Below are 22491 nucleotides of genomic sequence, written 5' to 3'. Positions count from 1 at the left end.
GAACCTCTGGAGACCTGCGTCCTATTCCCAGCACTGCCACTGGGTGACCTAAGCAAGTCAAAGCCAGCTGTACCTCAGCTTCCATATCTGTAAAATGGAGGGGACACTGAGCTCCTTTTGGAAGTGCTTTGAGAGCCCCCGATGAAAAATGCTTTTATTAGATGGCTTCATGTCAGCCTGGGTAGAGGCATCCAGTCAGTCAGGACACAGAGCAGCTGGGGCCAGGGAGATGACAGGTTACGCAGAAATTAACACTGAAGAAAAAGTGCAAGGTTGATCACTCCTGTTGACGCTACTCCCTTCGGGATTATTCTCACCGTGAACAGGAGGGACAAGGGGAGTTCAGAGCTCCTGGCTACTTGAGCTACCCACTGTGACAGGCAGGAGTCTGAGATCAGGAACATTCGCTCATTTCCCCTGGGCCACCCAGCCAGAACACAGGACCTGTTCGGGATCTCTATTGACTTGGCCTGGATTTGAGCCTATTACCTTGGACGAAGAGGCTTCGTAGGTTATGACCAATCCCCTGAGGCTTTCAGTCCCCCCCCGCCCCCCATTTTCATATAGGAAAAACAGCTACAGCCCTTTAGTCTGTCAAGCTCATTAAACTATTTGTGCGAGAGCTAGGTGTTGGTTTTATGCCAGCCAAGGGATAGAGCGAAGAGGATCTATACATTGCACTGCAAGGGACTGGTGGTCTAGCTAGTCCAGGATCTTGTCTCAACAGGGGTCTACACTAGATAGTCAAGGAGGAAGGTGCAAGAAATCTTACGCAAGGGTAATTCTGGAATACCATCTGCCCTGAGGGAGTTCCTTGAGTATCTGCTACCCTGCCCTCTAGTAGTTGGTTTATGTGCGGGGGGAGGGGAAGATGGGGTTAGAACAATCTCATTAGCCCACACCCATTTTTTTGAATCCTGAGAAGCTCTTGGCCTCAGCCTCATGTGACCAGGAGTTCCACAGACTGCGGGGTGTAAGGAAATGCTTTCCCAACTCAGCTGTGATTTTTTTTTTCCCCAAAAAAGGAGGGGGAGGGGGTTTGGCAGCTAACAGAACCTTTCCTAACTAAGAGTCAAAGGGAGACGCTTGGAATTTGTGATCCAAAACACAAGGCCCCCGCGGCCACTGCTGGGTCCTGCCACCACAGAGCTTTATTAAAAAGACAAAAAAAAAAGAGCCACCATCTGTTATGAAGGCACACAGTAGAAAATAAAAACCCACAAGTAACAGCTTCCCTTGAGAAAGCCCAAGCAGGAAACCAGGGGCCTGAGGGGGTTGGTCCATTAGAGGAGGACATCCTGATGGGCCGCCCTGTAGAACGGCGCTTGGAAGCAGCAGGCCAGGGGGAATGGAGGATGGGAATGGGGGGGAGCCTTTACTGGTTGTATATAGCAGCCTAAAGTGGAAGGTCCTCCTTGATCAGGACACGCAGAGGGCAGATCCTGAGAGACCCGGGTGGCATATCAGGCTTTGGGTTGCCCACGTAGAAATAGGGGAAAACCTCGCCACTGAACGGCTCATGGAAGGTGTAGATGTGGCTCTTCTGGTCGGCGTCATAGAAGGAGAGCTCGCCCTCGTCGCAGTCCAGTTCCACCCGGATCCGCTTGAGGTCCCGGACTGCCGTCTCCGACCTGGCCGAGTTGGAGGCCCGGCACATCTCGCAGTCGGCGCCCTGCAGGCGGTAGATGTACCAGAAGCCCGAGCGGGCGTCGTGGTGGAAGTTCCACCGGCAGCCGCCCCGCTCCTTGGCCACGCCCACGCGCCAGTTCGTGAGCCCGCCCAGGTCCACCTCCCACACGTGGGAGCCCTTGGAGAAGCCCCGGGAGCCCAGGATGCAGGGGGCCGAGGAGAAGCGCTCCGGGTTGTCCACCAGTAGCTGGTAGCTGCCGTTGGTGATGCTGGTGAGGTTGCTGGAGACAGAGAGCCAGCCTGCGGCGGAGTTGGGGTCAAAGCTGAAGGGAACTGAGAAAGGAGATTTGTCAGGAGCTGCCTTTGGAGCTACCGTCATGCGGGTGCCAGGCACAGCCCAGGGCAAACATCCCACCTGCCACCCTCCATCACCCAACCGCTCCCCCAGCCCACTGCTTGTGTCTGGGGAAAGCCCCAGTCCAGACTCATAACCCCCACCAACACACCTTCAAATCCCTCCTCAGAACAACCCTGGCTGAACGCCGGGTGGCATGTGGGTCACGCTGCTCCCAACTGGCTGAGCCCCACACACCTCCTATTGTCTGCACAACCCCATCTCTCCACTGGCTCCGGCTCGTCTTGAGGACCGTCAGCCCTTTGGGGCTGGGGCTCTCACTGGCTGGGCGTTTGTACAGCACCTAGCACGGCACCGCTGGGGGGCAGCCAGGCATTGCGGCAGGGGAAGTATTTGCCACACCTGCGCCCTGCAGGGAACGCTACCACCAAAGCACGGCGGATCTCCCCAGCACCGCTGCGCCTTGCTCCAGGTTACCCTAGGGAGGCAGAGCAGCAAGAGCCCCCTCTCCCAGCTGAGCCGGACAGCTGGAAGCGACACAGCCCAGCCACGCGGGGAGTCCGCCGCAGAGCTGAGAACGTGACCACAATCCCCAAGTCCCGGAGCACCACAGGCCATCTTCCCTCCCTCTTTCTGGCTCTAAACCCATGTCAGTGATAAGATTTCTAGGGCCTGTCCAAATGAGACCCTCCCGCCAGAGCTCAGTGGGTTTTTTCCTATTAAGTGTTTCAAAGGGCAACACAGTGTCCACTTTAATTCTATTTTAACTGTTTTTGGCATGGGAACACCCGTAATTTTTTAGGAACTGGACGAGCGTTGAGCCCTCCGCCCTGTAGGCCCCCCGGCTCGGCCTGCAGTGGCAGGCCATCGGCGCTGCTTAAGAGTTACCAGCAATGCCAACGTCGCCCGTGCAGAGTGACTTGCGATCACCCTCGGTCGTCTCTCAGGAAGGTTCCAGCCCGTGGCCGGTGTGATCAGGGCCTGGGAGGTCTCGTTCAAGTTCTGCCGTGATGGTGGGTGAACGTGGATCTGCACCCAGCTCAACGTTTCTTAGGCCGGGATCATCACCCTCCACGTCCCAGACAGCGTGGGGTGTCGGCACCCGACATGCATTGCCCAGGGGCCTCAGCCCAGGGTGCTCTTCCCAGCTGCAGAGGGCTCTCTACCCCGGTGTGACTCCTGGAGTCAGTGGGTTACATCCAGGATGAAGCTGGCCCATAGGGATTTTTACACGTTCTTATCAAGCCCCCCCAACGCCACCATCCCCGCTGCGACTCGACTCCAGCTGGCCCCGGCTGTTCTCCCCCTAGCCCAGACAATGTGATCCTACTGTGCTAACAGGAGCAGCTTCCCCTCTCTCCGCCCTGCACCGCACTGATGGATCGAAGCCACCAGCTCGCTGCAGGGCGTGAATCAGCCAGACGGCCCCATCCCGCACCTGGCGCTGTCCTGTGTGCAGTCGGGGGGTGGGGGGGTGAAGACTCAGGGCAGGGGCCTTGCCCCTCACAGCCCAGATTCACCGTGACTAGCAGGCTCCTCACCTTGTTATCATGACAGCAGCGTGTATGCAGAGCGCAGAACCAGCCACGGATGGTTAACCCCTTATGCACCAAAGCCACAGGCGAGGACGGACCGGAGCTTGATGTTCTGGGCAAGGTCCCCCCGCCCCAGGCTCTCCCTGCACATCCCCAGCGAAGCCCCTGCTGCTGCACGCTAAGCCTGCAGATGAGCTCTGCCAATACGCCTCAGCCCCGAGCGGCAGCACCCCCTGGTGGAAACCCCTGACGTAACCATTTCATCTTCAGATGTAGCACCCCCAGCGAGCCTAGAGCGAAGCCCTGTATGCATGTGAAAGAAACACTGCCACAGAATCTCTATGGATAGCGGTTCCATGCTTGAATAATAAAGAGTCTAGCTGCAGGAATATACTACTGACACCCACGCAGGTGGTTGTGAAATGCTCAGGGAGATGAGAGAGGCTACAACAGAAAACCCAATAATAATGGGGGATTTCAACTATCCCCCTGTGGACTGAGTACAGGACACCTCAGGACAGGCTGCAAAGATAAAATTTCTACACTCTGTCAACGACTGCTTCCGGGAGCAGCTCGTCTGGGCAATCACAAGGGGAGAGGCAATTTTTGATTTAGTCCTAAGTGGCACAAAGGATCTGGTCCAAGACGTAAATATGGTTGCTCTCAGTGTGTGGCTCAGCTACCATGTAATTATATTTAAACAGCCTCGTGGGGTTGAAAATACCACAGAAGCATTTAACTTCCGAAAGGGGAACTACACCAAAATGACGAAGCGAGTGAAACAGGAATGAAAAGGCACAGCCACAAGAGTGAAATGCCTGCAAGCTGCAGGGAAACTTTTTTAAACCACCATAATAGAAGCTCAAACTATAAGTTACTGCAAAAAAAAAACAAAAAAACAACCACCACCAACCAGAGGCCCAAAAAAATAAAAATGCCACCATGGCTAAACAGAGTAAAAAAAAGGAGATTAGAGGCAAAAAGGGATCCTTTAACAATTGGAAGTCAACTCCCAACTGAGGAAAATAGAAAGGAGCATAAACTCTGGCAGGTCAAGTGTAAAAGTACAATTAGACAGGCCAAAAAAAGAATGTGTCTTTTGCTAGTTCTCTTCAAACTAAACAGCAACAAAACCAAAAAGTTAAGTACATCAGAAGCAGGAAACTGCCAAACCACCAGTGGGGCCACTGGACGACTGAAATGCTAAAGGAGCACTCAAAGACGACAAGACCATTGCAGAGAAGCTAAATGAATTCTTTGCATTGGTCTTCACTGCAGAGGACGTGAGGGACATTCCCACACCCAGGCCGTTCTTTTTAGGTGACAGACCTGAGGAACTGTCCCAGGGGGACATGCTGGATACATTGTATATGAGAGGGCATGCCAAAACATGTTACAAAGTATCTGAGGGAGCACGTGTAGGGACAGTTAGCTTTTGAATGGAGAAGCAATTAAGATAGAGCCAGCACGTCTAAGAAGCGAGCATCAGAATGGAAGGTGTGAAGGGCAATTAGTTAAGTTAACTGGAAGCTGTTAAAGGAGATTGTTAAGGGTGGCAGGTAATTGAAGATACGTGACTGGTCTCAGGGATCTCGAAGGGTGGTGACTAAAATCTTTTTCTTCTTTTGTCTGTAACTTCTCTGTAACTTGTTCTCCAAAAAACTGTATAAATTAAAAGACACAAGCCCCACTCGGGGGGCTCACTTCTAAATGTATTAGCAGAGCAGCTTTGCTAATAAAACAGAGTGGTCTGATAAATTGTGAGTCTGAGTCAAACTTTGACAGTAATAAGTCACCAGGACCAGACGGTAGTCACCCAAGAGTTCTGAATTAACTCAGATATGAAACTGAAGAACTACTAACTGTGGTATTTAACCTACCACTTAAATCAGTCTGTGTTCGATAACTGGAGGGTAGCTAATGTAATGCCAATTTTTTAAAAAGGCTCCAGAGGTGATCCTGGCAATTACAGGCCAGTGATCACTAACTTTAGTTTCAGCCAATTTGCCTGGTACTGGACTAAAGAATAGAGTAGGTCATGCTGACACATGGATGAACACGATTTTTGGGGGGGAAGAGTCAACACTGCTTTTGTAAAGGGAAATCATGCCTCAGCAATCTATTAGAATTCTTTGTGTGTGTCAATAACAATAAACATGGGGACAAGGGGGATCCAGTGGATATAGTGTACTTGGACTTTCAGAAAGCCTTTGACAAGGTCCCTCACCAAAGGCTCTTCGCAAACCAAGCAGTCATGGGATAAGAGGGAAGATTCTCTCATGGATCAGTAGCTGGTTAAAAGATAAGGCACACACGGGAGGAATAAACAGTCAGTTTTGACAGGAGAGAGGGAAATAGTAGATTCCCCCTAGGATCTGTACTGGGACCACTGCTGTTCAACATATTCATAAACAATCTGGAAAAAGGGGTAAACAGTGAGATGGCAAAGTTTCCAGATGATACAAAACTACTCAGGATAGAAGTTGAGTCCAATGCTGACTGCGAAGTTTACAAAGGGATCTCACTAAACTGAGTGACTGGGCAACAAAAGAGCAGATGAAATGCAGTGTGGATAAAAGCAAAGTAATGCCCATTGGAAAACAATCCCAACTATACACACAAACTGATGGAGTGTAAATGAGCTGTTACCATTCAAGAAAGAGCTTGGAGTCATTGTGGAGAGTTCTCTGAAAACATCCTCTCAATACTCAGCAGCCATCAAAAAGGCGAACAGAATGTTAGGAACCATTCGGAAAGGGGCAGATAAGACGACTCATAATATCATGCTGCCCCTACGTAAAGCCACAGTATGCCTACCCCTTGAATACTGCGTGCAGATCTGGTTGCCCCATCTCAAAAAAAGATATATTAGAATTGGAAAAAGTACAGAAAAGGGCAACAAATAAGGAGATTATAAAGACTGGGACTGTTCAGCTTAGAAAAAGAGACGAATAAGGAGGGATATGAGAGAGGTCTATAAAATCATGACTGGTGCAGAGAAAGTGAATTAGGAAGTGTTATTTACTCCTTTCTCATAACACACAAGAACCAGGGGTCCCGCAACGAAATTAAGAGGCAGCAGGTTTAAAAGAAACAGAGGAAGTATTTCTTCACACAACGCATGGTCAACCTGTGAACTCCTTGCCAGGGGATGTTGTGAAGGCCAAAAATATAACTGGGTTCAAAAAAGAACTAAAGTTCCCATGGAGGATTGGTCCGTCAGTGGCTATTAGCCATGATGGTCAGGGGCACAAAGCCATGCTCTGGGTGTCCTAAGCCTCTAACTGCCAGAAACTGGGACTAGCCAAGAGGGGATGGATCACTAGGTAATTGTTCTCTTCCTTCCCTGTGAAGCACCTGGCACCAGCCACTGTCGGCAGACAGGATCCTGGGCTAGAGAGACCCTTGGTCTGATCCAGTATTGTCATTCTTAGGTGCTTGTGTGCGTCCCACTGCCCTCTAGCAGATACAATGGGGATCTGCGTGTGTGTAAGTCTGCAGACGGGGCTGCCCCTCTAGCGGATACAATGGGGATCTGCGTGTGTGTAAGTCTGCAGACGGGGCTGCCCCTCTAGCGGATACAATGGGGATCTGCGTGTGTGTAAGTCTGCAGACGGGGCTGCCCCTCTAGCGGATACAATGGGGATCTGCGTGTGTGTAAGTCTGCAGACGGGGCTGCCCCTCTAGCTCAAACGTTAGAGGGGAGAGTTGAAGCTTTCCTCTCCACCAGTTTACAATTCAGTTTAGCAGCATCTGGAGTCTGTTTATGCAGCATCTGTGGCTTCTACATGTAACCCACTGTTCAGGGTGCGTTATTCTCTGCAGATCGGGGACAGAGGAGGAATTGGTTATAGCTCCCAGCCAGCAGGTTTGGTCAGGCTCTTAGCTCCTGCATCATAAGACACAAACCAGCCTGGCTTACATGTGCCAGTGTAACAACCCCACAACCAGGTCGTCAGCAGGGTTTGAACCCACAGCCTTCAACGCCACAGGCCTCTAGCACCTGAGCTAAACGAGTAAGTCCATCAGCAGTAGTAGGCTGTTAGCCTCCACGTGGCCCAGCCCGAGTACCTTTGAAGGCATGCAAAGCTCCATGGTGCTCCCAGCCCTGAAGTCTGAGCAGCCCTGTGGCTCTAAGTTACCCGGTGCATTGGCCACCACCTGCCCGCCTCACTCACTGCCCAGTGTCCTCAGCGCCTTACCCACTGTAATGATGTCCAGCATCTTCTTCCACACGTCGTACTGCAGGGACCCCAGGAACTTGGGGACATCAACCAGCATCCCTGGTGGGATGGCTTCTGGCTCCTCTGCCGTGCAGGCAATTCTGGGGACATGCGGGAGAAGGTTACACGGAACCGGTTGGGAGAGGCCATGTTCTAGGGGGTTAATGCAAAGGATCGCTTAAGTCGGGGAGGGCATTCTGTACTGCCTGCAGGTGACGGTTACAGTCCAATGCCCCACCACTGAGGCCGGGCCAGGGATGGAGATCTCCAAGGCACTGCTGAGTCAGGACAGCACTCCATTCTCTGGGTCAGCCCAGCATGAGAATAGGGGGCACTGGGCTGAGGGAGGGGGTGTCTTTCAAACGGGGCTTTGAAACCAAATCCTCAGTGATTCCAGAGCACTTTCCCTGGCTAGATTCCAGCTTGGGTAGTTACAACCTGTCTGCAACTGCCCTTCATTCATTTGGAGATGGGACCCTTCATTTCCAGGCCTGAACGGCAGCCTAGGGTCATTCCCAGGGGAGGGAGGGAGCACAGCTGCAATTCCTGCCTCGGGTACTGGAGATTAGCCCTGGACCAGCCCTTCAGGGCCCAAGGTGGAGCTTGGGAGGGTGGGATTAGAATGGTTTCAACCCAGATTTCGCACCTCAAGCTCATCTTTACCACGTGCAACTTGTAAATTGCTCCGGGACCCACAGGACCGTGAGCTGCCTTGTCAGAGGTGCTTGGCACTGGCAGGAATTGCTGGTACTCTGCACCCTCGAAAACAAGGATCTCTCCGAAAGTACCACCTCTACCTATTTGCAGCAGCGGCCACATGTATCCCGCAGTGTTTTAATGTCCCCCGCGGGAAGGTTTCGATGTGGGGTCTGTGTCACGGACAAAGCCGTTTCACTCGGGATTGGCAACGCCGTGAGAATTGGCGTACGAGGGCCAGGTTTGATCCAATAAACCCCAGCTGCACATTCGGGATTTCAAATGCTCAGGAACCTACCTGCGCTTGCGGTTCTTGTGTTTCTGAAAGAGGAGAGAGACGTCGCACGTTAAACCTGCACGAGGCGCTTTTGTAACGATCAGAGGAATCCTAGAATACCAGGGTTGGAAGGGACCTCAGGAGGTCATCTAGTCCAACCCCCTGCTCAAAGCAGGACCAATCCACCAATTTTTGCCCCAGATCTCTAAATGACCCCCTCAAGGATTGAACTCACAACCCTGGGTTTAGCAGGCCAATGCTCAAACCACTGAGCTATCCCTCCCCACCCCAACGATGGTGGGCAGAACTGACAACGGTGGGCAGAAACGTGCCCTGGAGACCAGGCTCTTATGCACTGGAGCATCTGACTGCACAGTCTGGGGATGGCGGTGGGGGAGAGGGGGTTGCTATTCTCCTGCCCAGGACTGGGGCAACCCAAAGTGCAAAACCCCCACAACAAAACCACATGCTTCTGAGCAGGTTTCACAGAGAATTTACATTGAAAACGTGATTGTTTCGCCCAAACAGCCCGGAAGAGGTGCCGACTCACAACACAGGCAGGAGACAGGCAAGGTCTCCTTTCCCGCTTGCATCCCATTCCCTTCTAGTTATTCCCTCCCATCCCAGGCCCTTCTGTAGCACACTAAAGGCTCGTCTACACTTGAAACACTACAGCAGCGCAGCTGCAGCTTCAGTGTAGACACTCTGGGGTTCTCCCACTGACGTAGGTAATCCACCTCCCAGAGGCGGTAGCTAGGTCAATGGAAGAATTCTTCCGTCAGCTCAGCGCTGGCTACACAGGACTCAGGCTGGCTTACCTACGTCACTCGGGCGGTGGATTTTTCTCACTCCGAGCGACGAAGCTGGGTCGACCTCATTTTCTAGTGCAGACCCGCCCTAAGGGGTTTGCTTTCATCCCAAGCGATTACACCCTTCAAATACAGGGACAGAGCCTCAGCTGGTGTCAATCAGGGAAGCTCCACCTAGCTCAGAGTTTTTATGCCCCTCAGCTGAGCTGCATGTATCTAGCCCTGGGAACCCTCTCGCTCGCTGCAAGCCACGCCCACCCCCCCAGCCCTTGATCCTTTGTGGCTCTGGGCATCATGCGTCCAAACCCTCTCCGATGCACCAACATCCTTGGTGGGGCGGTTCTCGGAACGGATGCCAGCTACAAAGAGCCATATGGAGAGGACCCACCACTCCTTACCCAAAATTGCAACAGTCGTTTTTCGCTGCCACTTCACATCAGAGCTAGGTCCAGAGGTGAAAGTAAGCTGGTAGGCCCCGGTACAGCATACCAGCAAGAGCCGGTGCACCGTATCGGGGCAGCCCGGCTTCCCCAGGCAGGGCCGCCCAGAGGATTCAGGGGGCCTGGGGTCTTCGGCGGCAGGGGTCCTTCTGCTCCGGGTCTTCGGAGCACTTCGCTGAAGACATGGAGTGGAAGGACCCCCGCCGCCGAATTGCCGCCGAAGACCTGGAGCGGAAGGAGCGGTGGCGGGTCCTTCACTCCGGGTGTACAGCCGAAAACTCCCGTGGGGGCCCCTGCGGGGCCCGGGGCAAACTGCCCCATTTGCTCCCCACTCTGGGCGGCCCTGTCCCCAGGGGGCAATTTAAAGAGCCTGGGGCTCCCAGCAATGGCTGGAGCCCCAGGCCCTTTAAATTGCCTCCAGAGTCCCACTGCTGGAGCCCTGGGGTAGCGACGGTGGGGCTCCGGCAGCTATTTAAAGGGCCCAGGGCTCCCCTGCTTCTACCGTCCCGGCCCTTTAAATAGCTGCCGGAGCCCCACCGCCGCTACCCCAGGGTTCCGGGGGCTGTTTAAAGAGCCGGGGCGGTAGAAGTAGGGGAGCCGCAGGTCCTTTAAATAGCCCCCAGAGCCCTGGGGTAGCAGGGGCTCCGGGGGCTATTTAAAGGGCCAGGGCTCCAGCTGCCTCTGCCGCCCCGGTCCTTTAAATAGCCGCTGGAGACCTGCCGCTTCCCCAGAGCTCCGGCAGCTAATTAAAGGATGGGGGCAGTAGAAGCAGGGGAGCCCCAGGCCCTTTAAATAGCCCCCGGAGCCCCGGCTGCTGCCGCTACCCTGGTGGGGGAGGGGGGAAGGAGGGGGGCACTTACCTTACAGGGTGGGCTGGGGCTGGCTCTGATCCCCTTCTGCCCTAGGCCCCGCCCCTTCCGGGGGGCCAAAGCTGGCCCCAGCGTACCGGTAAGTCACTCGACTTACTTTCACCCCTGGCTGGGTCTCATGCCCTGCCCCCACCCTGTTAAGCACCATTTCAGATTATTGTTTCCAGTCAAATTGCAGTTTAGGTCCTGCCTTGGTCTCTAGATCCTCTCTGTTATTTCTCAGGGGGGTAAAGGCTCCCACACAGAGGCCCCCAGCGGCTCTGGAAACCAGTGGTTATTTGGTCCCAGGAGAGGCAGGCGGCTGCACTGGCTATAGCCGAAGACTAACGACGACCATGTGTTAACAACTGTACTGCAGATCATTTGAGCAGAAACCTGGTGGAGCTTTGACAGTGGGCGGAGCTAGGATGTACTTTGACCACTCCCCCTCCCCGCAACTCCCCCATATGACTCGGGGGGGCCCCCAAGGTGAGCACTGCAGGCATAGGGAGGAGGGCAGGAGGGTGGCATTACCCTGAGGAAGGAGACGTCGTCCTCCGTCAGGTCAGCCTGCAGCTGGTTGACCTCGTGCAGCAGAGCATCGCTGTCCTCTGACAGCTTCTTGATCTTGCCCTCGATCAGGCCCCGCTTGTGCCGGGCCTCCTCGTGCAGCTCTGATAGCAGGGCCTTCTCCTCGCCCCGCAGGAACTCGTGCAGCTTCTCAAACTCCTTCCTGATCTGATCCTCCAGCCTGGCGACCTCCACCTGCCCGGCGGGAGGAAGAGCAGGACCATAGCAGCGACCTGACTTAGACCCGGCCCTTTCCACCCCCACGGGGTCGCTGCACCCAACAGCCGCCCTCAGGTCAGCAGGCCCCCACTCTAGGGCAGGAAGGGAAGAATGTTATTTGTATGGCACTGGCACCTAGCTAGGATGCTGCACAAACATGTAGCTGGAGGGCCCCTGCCCCAAGGAGTTTACAATCGAAAAAGACTGACCAGAGTTTTCCTAATGACTTTTTCATTAGAAAGAGTCCGTTCTGTCCAAATCTTGGTGGTACTCAAACCGTCCGAGGCTGAAGAATCTTTTGATTTTTCAACACAAAAAAAAAATGAAAGCAAAAAATGAGAGTTTTGTGTTTCCCAGGTGGAAAACACTTTGGGTTTCGGGCCCCCTGGAAAAATTGAAAAGGGAGGGGGAGAGCTGAAAACCCAAACAGGGGGAAGGGAGTTCAAAGCCCAAATCAAAACGTTTCAATTCAAAATGAAAATGTATCTTTTTCCATCCAAAAATTGATGTTTTTTCTGGGGGGGGATGGGAGTGGGGAGAGAGAAGAAGGATTTTTGACCAGCTCTGCTAAACAGGGCACAGGGCAGGAGCCCCATTGGGCTGATGGGGAATGGACGCAGAAGTGGTGAAATGACTTGCCTGAAGTCCCACAGAGTCTGACAGAGCCAGCAGCTGAACCCAGATCCTGAGCCCCACTCCCCGACCCCCAGTCCCCTGGGCATGCCTTCGCTCCCACAGGGAATCCCTCGGAGGACTGCCACATTATAGCTTATTCCTTTGGACACCAGCAGAAGCCCACCGGCTGCCATCACCCGGAAGAGCCATTGGCCCTTGGGTTTCCCAGCAGTGGGCCGGAGCTCTAGAGACCGGCCAGCATTTCCCACCCAGTGACAGCCTCCTGTCGGAAAGCAGCCTCCGTGACCGCTCAGTCCATTTCAGAGTCAAGGTGGGCTCTGGGGTAGGGGAAGCCACAGACCTCCGCTGGGCTTGCAATAGTTAAACCAGCCACACCTGTGGCCACCCGGCCAATCACCGTTCCCAGGGCTTAAGCGTGCTGGAGAATGATGAGCCACATGGACTGAGTGCCCCGCAACCCCCCCCATACACTCCCCACTCACCTCAGCTCCCCCAGAGCTCTCACAGCAACAACTGCTCTCGCCTTGCCGATGTCACCCCCAGGAGAGTTTGCTTTTTTCTCCCCAGGTCACCAAACCTGGTCCACAGGCCTCCCACTGCCCAGGACCCTCAGAGGACAAGGCCAGGGCGAGCCCTCCCCAGCCCGGGGCATCCCACAAGCAGGCGGTTCTCCAAGGCACAGCGGACAGCTGGAGGCCTCTCTGCCATTGCAAAGGAATGGGAAGCAGGTGCCCGGCTCCCGTTTGTGCCTTTGGGAATCTCTCCGCCTCCCTACACTGTCCATTGGGGGGGTTTCAGGCATCTTCACCAGGGGCCTCTGGTACGTTCCCAAAGATCTCTGCGGACTTGCCCGTGCTTGTCGCGAAGAGACTAAGAAGGGCAAAGCCCAGGGCTCCCAGCTGCTTGCTGGGCTGCGGCAGGTGTAGAAAGGTACATGTGCGGTGCACCCCACGTTACTCCAGCCCCCACCCTCCCAATCCCCAGTCCTGACCCCTAGGCACACAACCAACAGGGGCGGATTCTCCCTCCTGCGACCGCAGCCTGTCTCCCCACAACACTCCTGCCGTTACGTGGGATTGCTGGCACGGATAGGGGCAGCGTTCCACCCCAGAGGTGGCTGCATTTCTGCCATGGGAGTGTGATCCACTAGGTACGGTTTGCAAAAGGCCTTTGGATCCTGTGGGACAGAAGGTGCCATTGAGAGAAGTTTTCAAACAAGGCCCAGCCTCCGGCACTGGTCACACAGGGAGAATAGGGGGCCCTGGGCTGTGACACCAACTCAGTAACTCATGGCTCAACTCAGCCCCCCCGGTAGCAGAGAGAAAGACTCAGCAGCCAATTCCCTGTGGGTTGGGCCCCACAAACAATAAGGCCAGCTGCAGGTTTGCTATCGGCTAAACCCCCGCCCCCCTTTGCAATCAGCTAAGACCCCCTCCCCCTTGCAGCTCCTGTAGGACTAATCTCTTGGCTTTAAGATTAAACTCCATAAGTTTATGGAGGAGATGGTATGATGGAATAACATGATTTTGGTAGGTTTCAGAGTAGCAGCCGTGTTAGTCTGTAATCGCAGAAAGAAAAGGAGGACTTATGGCACCTTAGAGACTAACCAATTTATTTGAGCATGAGCTTTCATGAGCTACAGCTCACTTCATCGGATGTATTCAGTGGTGGGGAAAAAAATAATGAATGAATGAATGCATCCGATGAAGTGAGCTGTAGCTCACGAAAGCCTATGCTCAAATAAATTGGTTAGTCTCTAAGGTGCCACAAGTCCTCCTTTTCTTTCTATGATTTTGGTAATTAATTGATCTTTAAATATTCATGGTAAATAGGCCTAATGGCCTGTGATGGGATGTTAGATGGGGTGGGATCTGAGTTACCCAGGAAAGAATTTTCTGTAGTATCTGGCTGGTGACTCTTGCCCATATGCTAAGGGTTCAGCTGATCGCCATATTTGGGGTCAGGAAGGAATTTTCCTCCTGGGCAGACTGGAAGAGGCCCTGAGGTTTTTCGCCTTCCTCTGTAGCATGGGGCACGGGTCACTTGCTGGAGGATTCTCTGCTCCTTGAAGTCTTTAAACCACGATTTGAGGACTTCAATAGCTCAGACATAGGTGAGAGGTTTAAACGCATGAGTGGGTGGGTGAGATTCTGTGGCCTGCAGTGTGCAGGATGTTGGACTAGATGATCATAATGGTCCCTTCTGACCTTAGTATCTATGAAAAAAACCTATGACTATCTCCCCAGCTGTCCGGTTAGGGATGGTGTAATCTACCAACCCACTTCAACCTGGTGGTTTACCTGGTTGTGCTTGGAGATGGACTCATACGACCGCCGGACTGTCCCGAAATCCCTCACCTTGTCCCGCAGGGAGTTCTCCATGTTCCTCCATTTGGCCTGCAGGAAGGAGATGTTCCTTATAGAACACGTTCCTCGATAGGGTGACCAGATGTGCCAATAAAATCGGGACTGTCCCGATATTTAACCCTTTGTCCCGCATCCCGATCGATGGACGATCAGGACGCCATTTGTCCTGATATTCAGGTAAGGAGGAGAGCGGGAAGGAGGCACCGACTCCGTGGGTGCTCCAGGGCTGGAGCACCCACAGGGGGAAAATGCAGCCAAGCTCCTCCGTCCTCACCTTATTCTTCCCCCCTCTCTCCAGCGCACCGCGTCCCTGCTCCTCCCAGTGCTTCCCGCCACCTAACAGCTATTTGGAGGCACTTTGGACTTTCCAGAAGGGAGGGGGAGGAATGGGAAGGCGGCGGGGCCGGGGCGGGGACTTGGGGGAAGGGGGCGGGCAAGCACCCACCTGGCAGAGGGGAAGTCGGTGCCATAGGGGCAAGTGGCATGTGAAGAGGCGAGTGGCAGGGTGAAAAGGCGGGCGGGCGAGCAAGCAGCGGGCAGGGTGAAAAGGTGACTGGCAGGTGAGGGGGGGTGAAGAGGCCAGCGGTGGGTGGGGAACTGAGGACACAGCAAGCCAGCGGCGGGCCGGAGGATGAGGAAGGGCGCAGGGTAGGGGCCGAGCGGGGAGGGGGCAGGACCTGGGGCAGAGCCTGGGAGTGTCCCTCCCCGATATTTCACTGTTGTGATCTGGTCACCCTATTCCTCAATGGCAGCCCTTTGTCAGGGACCCCTTTTATTTTTATACATATACATGTGTGTGTGTGTATAAAGACATATACACACACACACTCTCTCTCGCTCCCCCCACCCCATGTGAAATCACACCAGCTCATTAAGAGTGTTCCCTCTTGTTTTTCCCATCCATGTGCGGAATGGATTTTGTCATGTGCACCAATATGGAGCTGATGGGTGACATGTGGCAGGGGTGGGGCTGAGGGGATCGGCGTGTGGTGGGGCTCAGGGCTGGGTCAGAGGGTTGGGGTGCAGGGGGGGTGAGGACTCCGTCTGGGGGTGCGGGCTCTGGGGTAGGGCCAAGGATGAGGGGCTCAGGGCTGGGGGCGAAGGCTCTAGGATGGGGCTAGGGATGAGGGGTTTGGGGTGCAGGCTACCCCAGGGCTACAGCAGGGAGAAAGGACTCCCCCCCAGGTCTCTCCCCCCCAGCAGCACTTGGGCTGGGGTGAAGAGGCACCTCTCCTCGGGGCTGGGTTGGGGCCGGCAGGGAAAGGCATCTCTCCCTGCCACAGCCCTGAGCACCTTCGTGGGGGGGAGAGAGGTGGTGGGGGGGTCCTGTCTCCCGGCTAGCTCATTAATAATAACAACGAGTTGCATTTCGCTAGCCCTTTCCCTCTGGGGACCTCCAAGCACCTAACAAACATCAATCTAGCCTCACAACACTCAGGAATCTACACTGAAGCAGGAGAGTTTAGAAGACAACCCCCAAGGCACTGCCCCGGGGGCAGGTGAGCCAGTGAATGCCTCTTGCAGGGTTTTCTGCACCTTCCTCCAAAGCATCTGGTCCTGGCCACCGTCCAAGACAGGACCCTGGGCTAGAGGAGCCCTGGGCCTGATCCTGTCTGGCAATCCCCATGTTCCCCATGCTGATTCTCCCCGTTTTACAGACAGGAAGCGTCCAGCAAGAGGGTCAGTGACTCATGCCCGCTCACAGCACGGCTGGGATGAGAGCGCAGGAGGCCTGACTGCCTGGGCTGCGTCTCAACCACTAGGCCATACTACCCTCCCTGTGCACTGTCAGTGGGAGTTATAAACAGATTTCAGAGCCTGCTCCAAGGGCTGCTGCAGCGTTTGAATTAAGGCGCGGCCCCCTCCCGGGTGACTCACTCGGCCAGTGACGACAGCAGCTCCAATTTCCCTTTTCCGGCTGGAAGAGCAAAACTGCCGCCTGGAGATCGGCCCTGCTCTCTGCTCCCTGGCTCGTGAGTGGGGAGAGGCCCCAGAGCATCGCTGCTCTGCCACCGTCTCTCGTCCTCCCCCCGTACCAGTGCTAAGCAAACGTCACTGCCCTTGCCCCTTGCCCCGTGGTGGATCCCGCTCTCCAGGCCTGGGGCCGTGGCAGGATCATTGCTGGAGAAGGGGCCATTCCCCGTCCAAGGTCACGAACTGTCTCCAGGCTGGGGAGAGTGGGGGCCGGCCCAGAGCTCTCTCCAGCGCCTGCCATGCTGCTAACAGGGCAAGCGACAGCCCTGGGTGTCCTGCCTGTGGGCACTGGGCGGGCGAGCACATGGCACACCAGCTTTCTTAACACACCCCAGCAACTGGGCCATGCGGAGAGGAGAGGAGCTGGCAGAGCAGCGAAGCAGCACCCTTACAGCCAGGGTACCTTGGAAGCAGTCAGAGGAAGAGCAGAGGCCTGGTGCCTTTCACTCAGGACCCCCGCAACACACAGTCACCCTACAGCTGGCTTCCTGCTTACAGCCGCACCTACTTCCTGCTATTTCCTAAGGGGAGCGCCATCAAAATCCCAGTCCCAGGGCCTCAGGCAGTTCGCATGTCAGGAGCGGCTGCACATACATGTCATTCTGCAAGGGGGGAAAGCTCTGCGTACCCCCCCCATCTGAGGCCCACCTCCCCGCAGCAAAATTCCCCTCCCTCCGGGCGATCCAAGGCGCAGTCCACTCCCAGCGTGGACATGCCACTGGGCGCACCCCCGTATCCCAGCCATGCACGTCCCTGTATCCAACGCACAACTGGGCACATGCCACGGGTGTGCCCCCACGCCACGGGGTACCCACCGAGGGCAAATCTCGGGTCCTCATGCCAGCACAGGGTCGTCGTGCACGCCCGGGGGTCCACGCCGCCCGGCACGCGTCCCCATGCGCGCACCCTCCCCGCCACCGCCCTCGCACGTGTCTCCCTTGCCCGGCCGGGCCCCCGGCTCGCTGAGGGCACGTCCCGCCCCGGGGCCACTCACCCTGTAGTCCTTGGCCATCTCCGCCACCGGCCGCACCCTGTGGCCCGCGTGCTGCTTGGCGCCCTGGCACAAGGCGCACACCAGCTCCTTGTCCTCCTGGCAGAAGAGCTTGGCCTCCTGGCCGTGCAGGGCGCACAGGGCAGGGCCCCCCGGGGCGCCCCGCCGGCTCTCCTCCCGCAGGAGCATCTCCACCAGGTTGTTGAGCGTGTGGTTGACCCGCAGGTCGCCCAGGGCGGACAGCTCCTTGCACACGGGGCAGGCGTGGCGGGGCTGGTGCTCCCAGGAGCGGCTCACGCAGGCCCGGCAGAAGTTGTGGCCGCAGCCCAGGGTCACGGCCTCTCGGAAGGGGTCGTAGCAGATGGGGCAGAGCAGCTCCTCTTTGAAGCTGGGCGGGGAGGCGGCCGAAGCCGCGCCGGTGTCCATGGCCCTGCAGGGGGCGGAAAAGGGAGTCAAACCGGCGCAGAGGGAGAAACACCCCGACTGGGAAAAACCCGCCGCTGCTGCGATCCCGGCCGCTGACTCAGGGCGGGAGGAAGCCGGGAGCAGCCCCAGCCGGCGGGGCGGGGTGACGCGGCGTCAGGCCAGTGGGGGGAGCCGCCGCCGCAGCGCCGCGGTGGTGGGCGCGGCCGGGAAGGGGCCTCTTGCTCCCGCCGCGGGGTGGGTGCACGGAGGGGAGCGGGCTGTCTCCGCCCCGGGCTCGCTCCCTCCTGCCAGCCGGGGGGGCCCCGGGAAGACCCGCCGCCGCGTAACGCCCCCCAGCCGCCGCATCGCAGGCGCCCGTCCCGGCTGCTGCTGCTGGGTTTTACCTGGGCTCGGAGCCGGCGGCGGCGGCGGGGCCCCGGGCCGGGAGGCACCGTTTGCAGCCGCCCCGGGCTCGGCGCTGCCGGCGGGAGTCTCCGGGCATCGCTGGGGCGATCGGGCCCCGGGAGAGAGGAGCTGCCGCAGCCGGGTCTTTCCTTTTATGTCCCTGGGCTCGGCGGGCTGGAGCCGGGCTCCACCCCCGGCCGGCCCCTGCGGGGCTAGGGAGCGGCTCCGGCAGCCCACGCCGGGGTGCGGGGTGCGGGGTGCGGCCCGGGAGGGGCGAGTCTCCCCCGCCGGGACGGGCTGTGGCTCGGAAGGGGGCGGGGGACGGACAGAAGAGTCGCTTTCTTCCAACCCTGAACAAGGAGATTGACCAGAATTGGGAAACGGGCTTCGCTTTGCAGCAGCTGTGCGAGCCCCCCCGGCGGAGACCCCTTGGCACAGATCCCCAGGGAGACCCCACGGGTCTTGTCGCCCTCTGATCCAGCTGGCCCTGGGCCTGTGTCTATTGCCCGCTGCCCTGGCCTTGAGAGGGGCCGGGGTTGGGTTTATTAGTGCCGTAAATTAATGATTGTCCAGCCCTTTGTTTGTTACCTACCTAAACCCATGCTACAGGGGCTGGTGCAAGGGGGCCTGGGTGGTGCCGAGGCTTGGCTACCATCCTGGACGCAGGGCGCGGGTCTGAGGCTCACACAGAGCCCACCCAGCTGCATGAGAGCCAACGGTGATGCTAGCCTTTTGGCCCGAAGGCCACGGCGGGGTATGGAAATTGTACGGCGGGCCATGAATGCTCATGAAATTGGGGGTCGGGGTGAGGGCTCCAGCTGGGGGTGTGGGCTCTGGGGTGGGGCCAGAAATGAGGAGTTCAGAATGTAGGAGGGGGCTGGGGCAGTGGGTTGGAGTGTGTGGAGAGGGTGGGGGCTGGGGATGAGGGGTTGGGGGTGCAGGAGGGTGCTCTGGGCGGGGACCGAGGGGTTCAGAGGGTGGGAGGGGGGGGTAAGGGGTCCAGGCTCTGGGCAGAGCTTACCTCAAGCAGCTCCCAGAGGCGGCAGCAGCATGTCCCCCCTCCGGCTCCTACGCGGAGGCATGGCCAGGCAGCCTTGCATGCTGCCCGTGCAGCTCCCATTGGACTCAGTTCCCGGCCAATGGGAGCTGCAGGGGCAACTTGTGGAGCCCCCTGGATGCTCCTACGTGTAGGAGCCGGAGCGGGGACATGCCTCTGCTTCTGGGAGCCAGCAGGAGCTTGAGGGCTGAATTAAAACATTTGAAGGGCCGGATGTGGCCCTCGGGCCATAGTTTGCCCACCCCTGCTTTAGGGGTGTCACATTTTCAAGCAGGAAGGGCTAGACGTTTACTATTTTTTAAATGAAAGTGGAGAGTCTCATGTGCTCACATGTGTTAGGGGGCTTATTCCTTCACCCACTTACTTCCCTGGTCCTTCTCGCATGACCAGAGAGCAGCAATACCCGAAGTCCAAAGGTGCAAACAATTCGATGTTTATTGGGGTGAACTTCCAGCAAGCATGATTCCAGTTTCCTTCCTTAGTATCCTCCTTCCCAGCTCTGACACCACAGAGCCTTACACCTGTGTCCCTGTTCCCATTCCTGCCCTTAGCCAAACATTATTCCAATTTCCTTACCCCCATTCCCCTGTCCCATTTCCCCCTTTAGCAAAACATGATTTCAATTTCCGCACCCCCATTCCCTGTTCCCATCTCCCCCACCCACACACCCACTCACTTCCTCATTGACTACAGATTATATAGTAAAACTTGAGTTCTGCTTAGCTATACCTTAACCAATCATTTTCCTGAAATTTAACTAACCAATCCTAACATATTGTAACATGATTATGTAACCAATTATATCCCACCACCTTAATTAGTTTACACCCAGCAAAATTAATTATACAGCAGACAGGAACAATCACAGAACCAGACAGAGATTATACAGACAAACAATAGCAAAGTGGGAACTATAATGACAAGACAATACAGAAGTGAGGATTTCACATCCCAGCTATTGATAAGTGAGTTCTTGCCAGACAGGATGCTATCAAACTAAGTTTCCTTTTACATTTTCTAGGCACTTCCCTTTCTCTGGAGGTGACAGGAATACAATCCTGTCCTGATAGTGCCTAACAGCCCAATAGCACCTTATTTCAATGTGACTAGTTTGGAATGGGAGGATGTGACCAGTCGCTTCCTAGCTTATGGCTGCCTCTGCTGGGCAGCCAAAGGCCTTAGCCTAAGAACAGGGCCTCAGACTGTCACAGTAAGAGAAGGCCCTTACACCGGCAGACAGTGATTTTGATTCTTTCTTTTATACCTCTAGAACTAGCCAAGTGATAAGAATACACCTAAATTCTTAAAGTACAGGCCTTTGCAGACAGGCCTGAATATCTATATCCTAACAACATGACTTCAGGAGCTGGGGCCTTCAGAAAAGCCCCAAACATCATGAGTCTTGTGATAAAATTGTGAGAGCAGAAAACACTGCGTTGGGCCTGATTCTCCATTGTCTTGCCCGGTGTGTCCTCATTTGTGGCTGTGGAAAGCGAGGGTAAGACGATTTTACACGCATGTGACCCTCGTGTAAATGACAATCCACCGTGCAAGATGGTGGAGAATCAGACCCTTGTTTTTACTTCTCTTGGCTTCCCAGTGCATTGTGTCTCATCTGTATTTTTCGTATTCAGACTGTAAACTCTTCAGAGCAGAGACTTATGGGTCTTCTACACTGCCGAGTGCATTGCTGCTGCTTAACAAATATCATTAGCTTTTGGTGCTATCTGGAGCCCACCCAGCATGATGCCAGCAGGATGTGTGGTTGCGTTTTTTGTGTGAGAGAAGCAGATGTCTACTAGGAACTGCTTTTACTCATTCCGCCTCTACCATGGGAGGGTAGCATCTTTCTGTCACTCCCCAGCCAAGCCGTGAACTGAGCAGAGAAGTTTTGGATCCTAGTGTCACTCCATTTCCTGTGTGATTTGTTTGCAGAGTGCCCAGCACCTGGATGGAACAGCAGTGGCTAGCGTGGGGTACAGATGGGCCAAAGACAGATTGCCTCTTCGCACTCTGTGTGTTATATGCTGCAGCTTCCTGCTCCCCATCAGCAGTGGTTGGGAGTGGCTACCATCCGGCAGCAGTGAGGTGGCCACTGTGCCGGTATCACTAAGCACCGATCAATGGGGTATCTTTGCAAATCCACAGCTCTGGTTCCCCATACTCAAATCTATCTGCAAGTCGGTGTGACTCTGCATTGGGTTCTCAGTGTTTGTACATCACTGGCCACAATGGGGCTCTCAGATCCTCGATTCCAAGGCAGCCTTCAGAGCCACATCATGGCAGAGTGAATGGGACCTTTTACCTCCCCTTGGGGGCCAATGGCCAAGCTGAACGCACCTTGAGAACCACCAGGGATACAAATTGATGTTGGGAGCCCCAGGGACTTCCAAGAGAGCTGCCCTTCATGGTAGCACCGAGGGACCCAGGCCTGGTCTAGACACCACAGTTAGATCCACGTAAGGCAGTTTCCGTCGACCTTATTATGTCAGTGTCTACACTGCAGCTTTGCTACACTGACATAATAACTCCACCTCCACGAGAGACATAGGGCTTGTCGGTGTAGCTAAGGCGATGCTGTGTCTGTGTAGACCCTGTGGGTCTTACATCTGCTGTTGGCAGGAGTGTGAAATTGACAAGAAAGCCAGGCAGCTAGAGCCCAGTTGCCCCCTGCTACTGTGGAGAGCTGGGTGGCTGGACCCTGTTCCCAGTTGGGCAAGAAGCCAGAATGGCTCCCCCCTCTGGCTCTGGGCTGGGAATATTGACTGTCTTGTCAATTTCACGGCTGAGCCATGAAATTGACACGTCTTCCCAGAGTGTGTGTGTGTTGCAGGGAGCAAGAATCCAGGGCAGCTGGATCCTGCTCCCAGCCCTAGGCGGCTTCCCCTGCTCTGGTCTCTGGCTTGCTTGTCCCCACATCGCACACGTCCATCAATGCTTGCATTGAGCGGCTGCTGTCTAGAGAATGCTCATAGACTCATACACATTAAGGCCAGAAGGGACCAGCATGATCATCTAGTCTGACCTGCACATTGCAGGCCACAGAGCCTCACCCA

At 55.7% G+C, this 22491-nt stretch overlaps 1 protein-coding gene across 2 annotated transcripts; it reads right to left on the bottom strand.

Annotated features, from left to right (window-relative positions):
* Nucleotides 1-1123: 1123 nt before the first annotated feature.
* TRIM35 (tripartite motif containing 35) lies at nucleotides 1124-18577 on the bottom strand. 2 transcript variants are annotated; one of them, XM_073335552.2, is made up of 7 exons: nucleotides 18378-18574; nucleotides 17572-17998; nucleotides 14538-14633; nucleotides 11347-11577; nucleotides 8737-8759; nucleotides 7722-7843; nucleotides 1124-1962 (listed from the first exon to the last, which is right to left on the bottom strand). In XM_073335552.2, the coding sequence occupies exons 1-7, from the start codon at nucleotides 18473-18475 to the stop codon at nucleotides 1397-1399; spliced, it is 1563 nt and encodes a 520-aa protein (XP_073191653.1). In that variant the 5' UTR covers nucleotides 18476-18574; the 3' UTR covers nucleotides 1124-1396. The 2 variants fall into 2 exon arrangements, with proteins under 2 accessions (XP_073191653.1, XP_073191654.1); XM_073335553.2 differs by lacking the exon at nucleotides 14538-14633 and having other exon boundaries at nucleotides 18378-18577.
* Between the last annotated feature and the right edge of the window lie 3914 nt (nucleotides 18578-22491).

The sequence above is a fragment of the Lepidochelys kempii genome, chromosome 3 (assembly GCF_965140285.1).
Source record: "Lepidochelys kempii isolate rLepKem1 chromosome 3, rLepKem1.hap1, whole genome shotgun sequence".
NCBI lineage: Eukaryota > Metazoa > Chordata > Testudines > Cheloniidae > Lepidochelys > Lepidochelys kempii.
This window is presented reverse-complemented; position numbering and strand designations above follow the sequence as displayed.

Coding starts and splice junctions, on each gene's coding strand:
- TRIM35 (XM_073335552.2), bottom strand. CDS start 18,475: ATGCCCGGAGACTCCCGCCGGCAGCGCCGAGCCCGGGGCGGCTGCAAA. Junction 14,634..17,571: donor AGATGGCCAAGGACTACAGG/GTGAGTGGCCCC, acceptor TCCTTCCTGCAG/GCCAAATGGAGGAACATGGA. Junction 1,963..7,721: donor GCTGGACATCATTACAGTGG/GTAAGGCGCTGA, acceptor CTCCTTTCTCAG/TTCCCTTCAGCTTTGACCCC.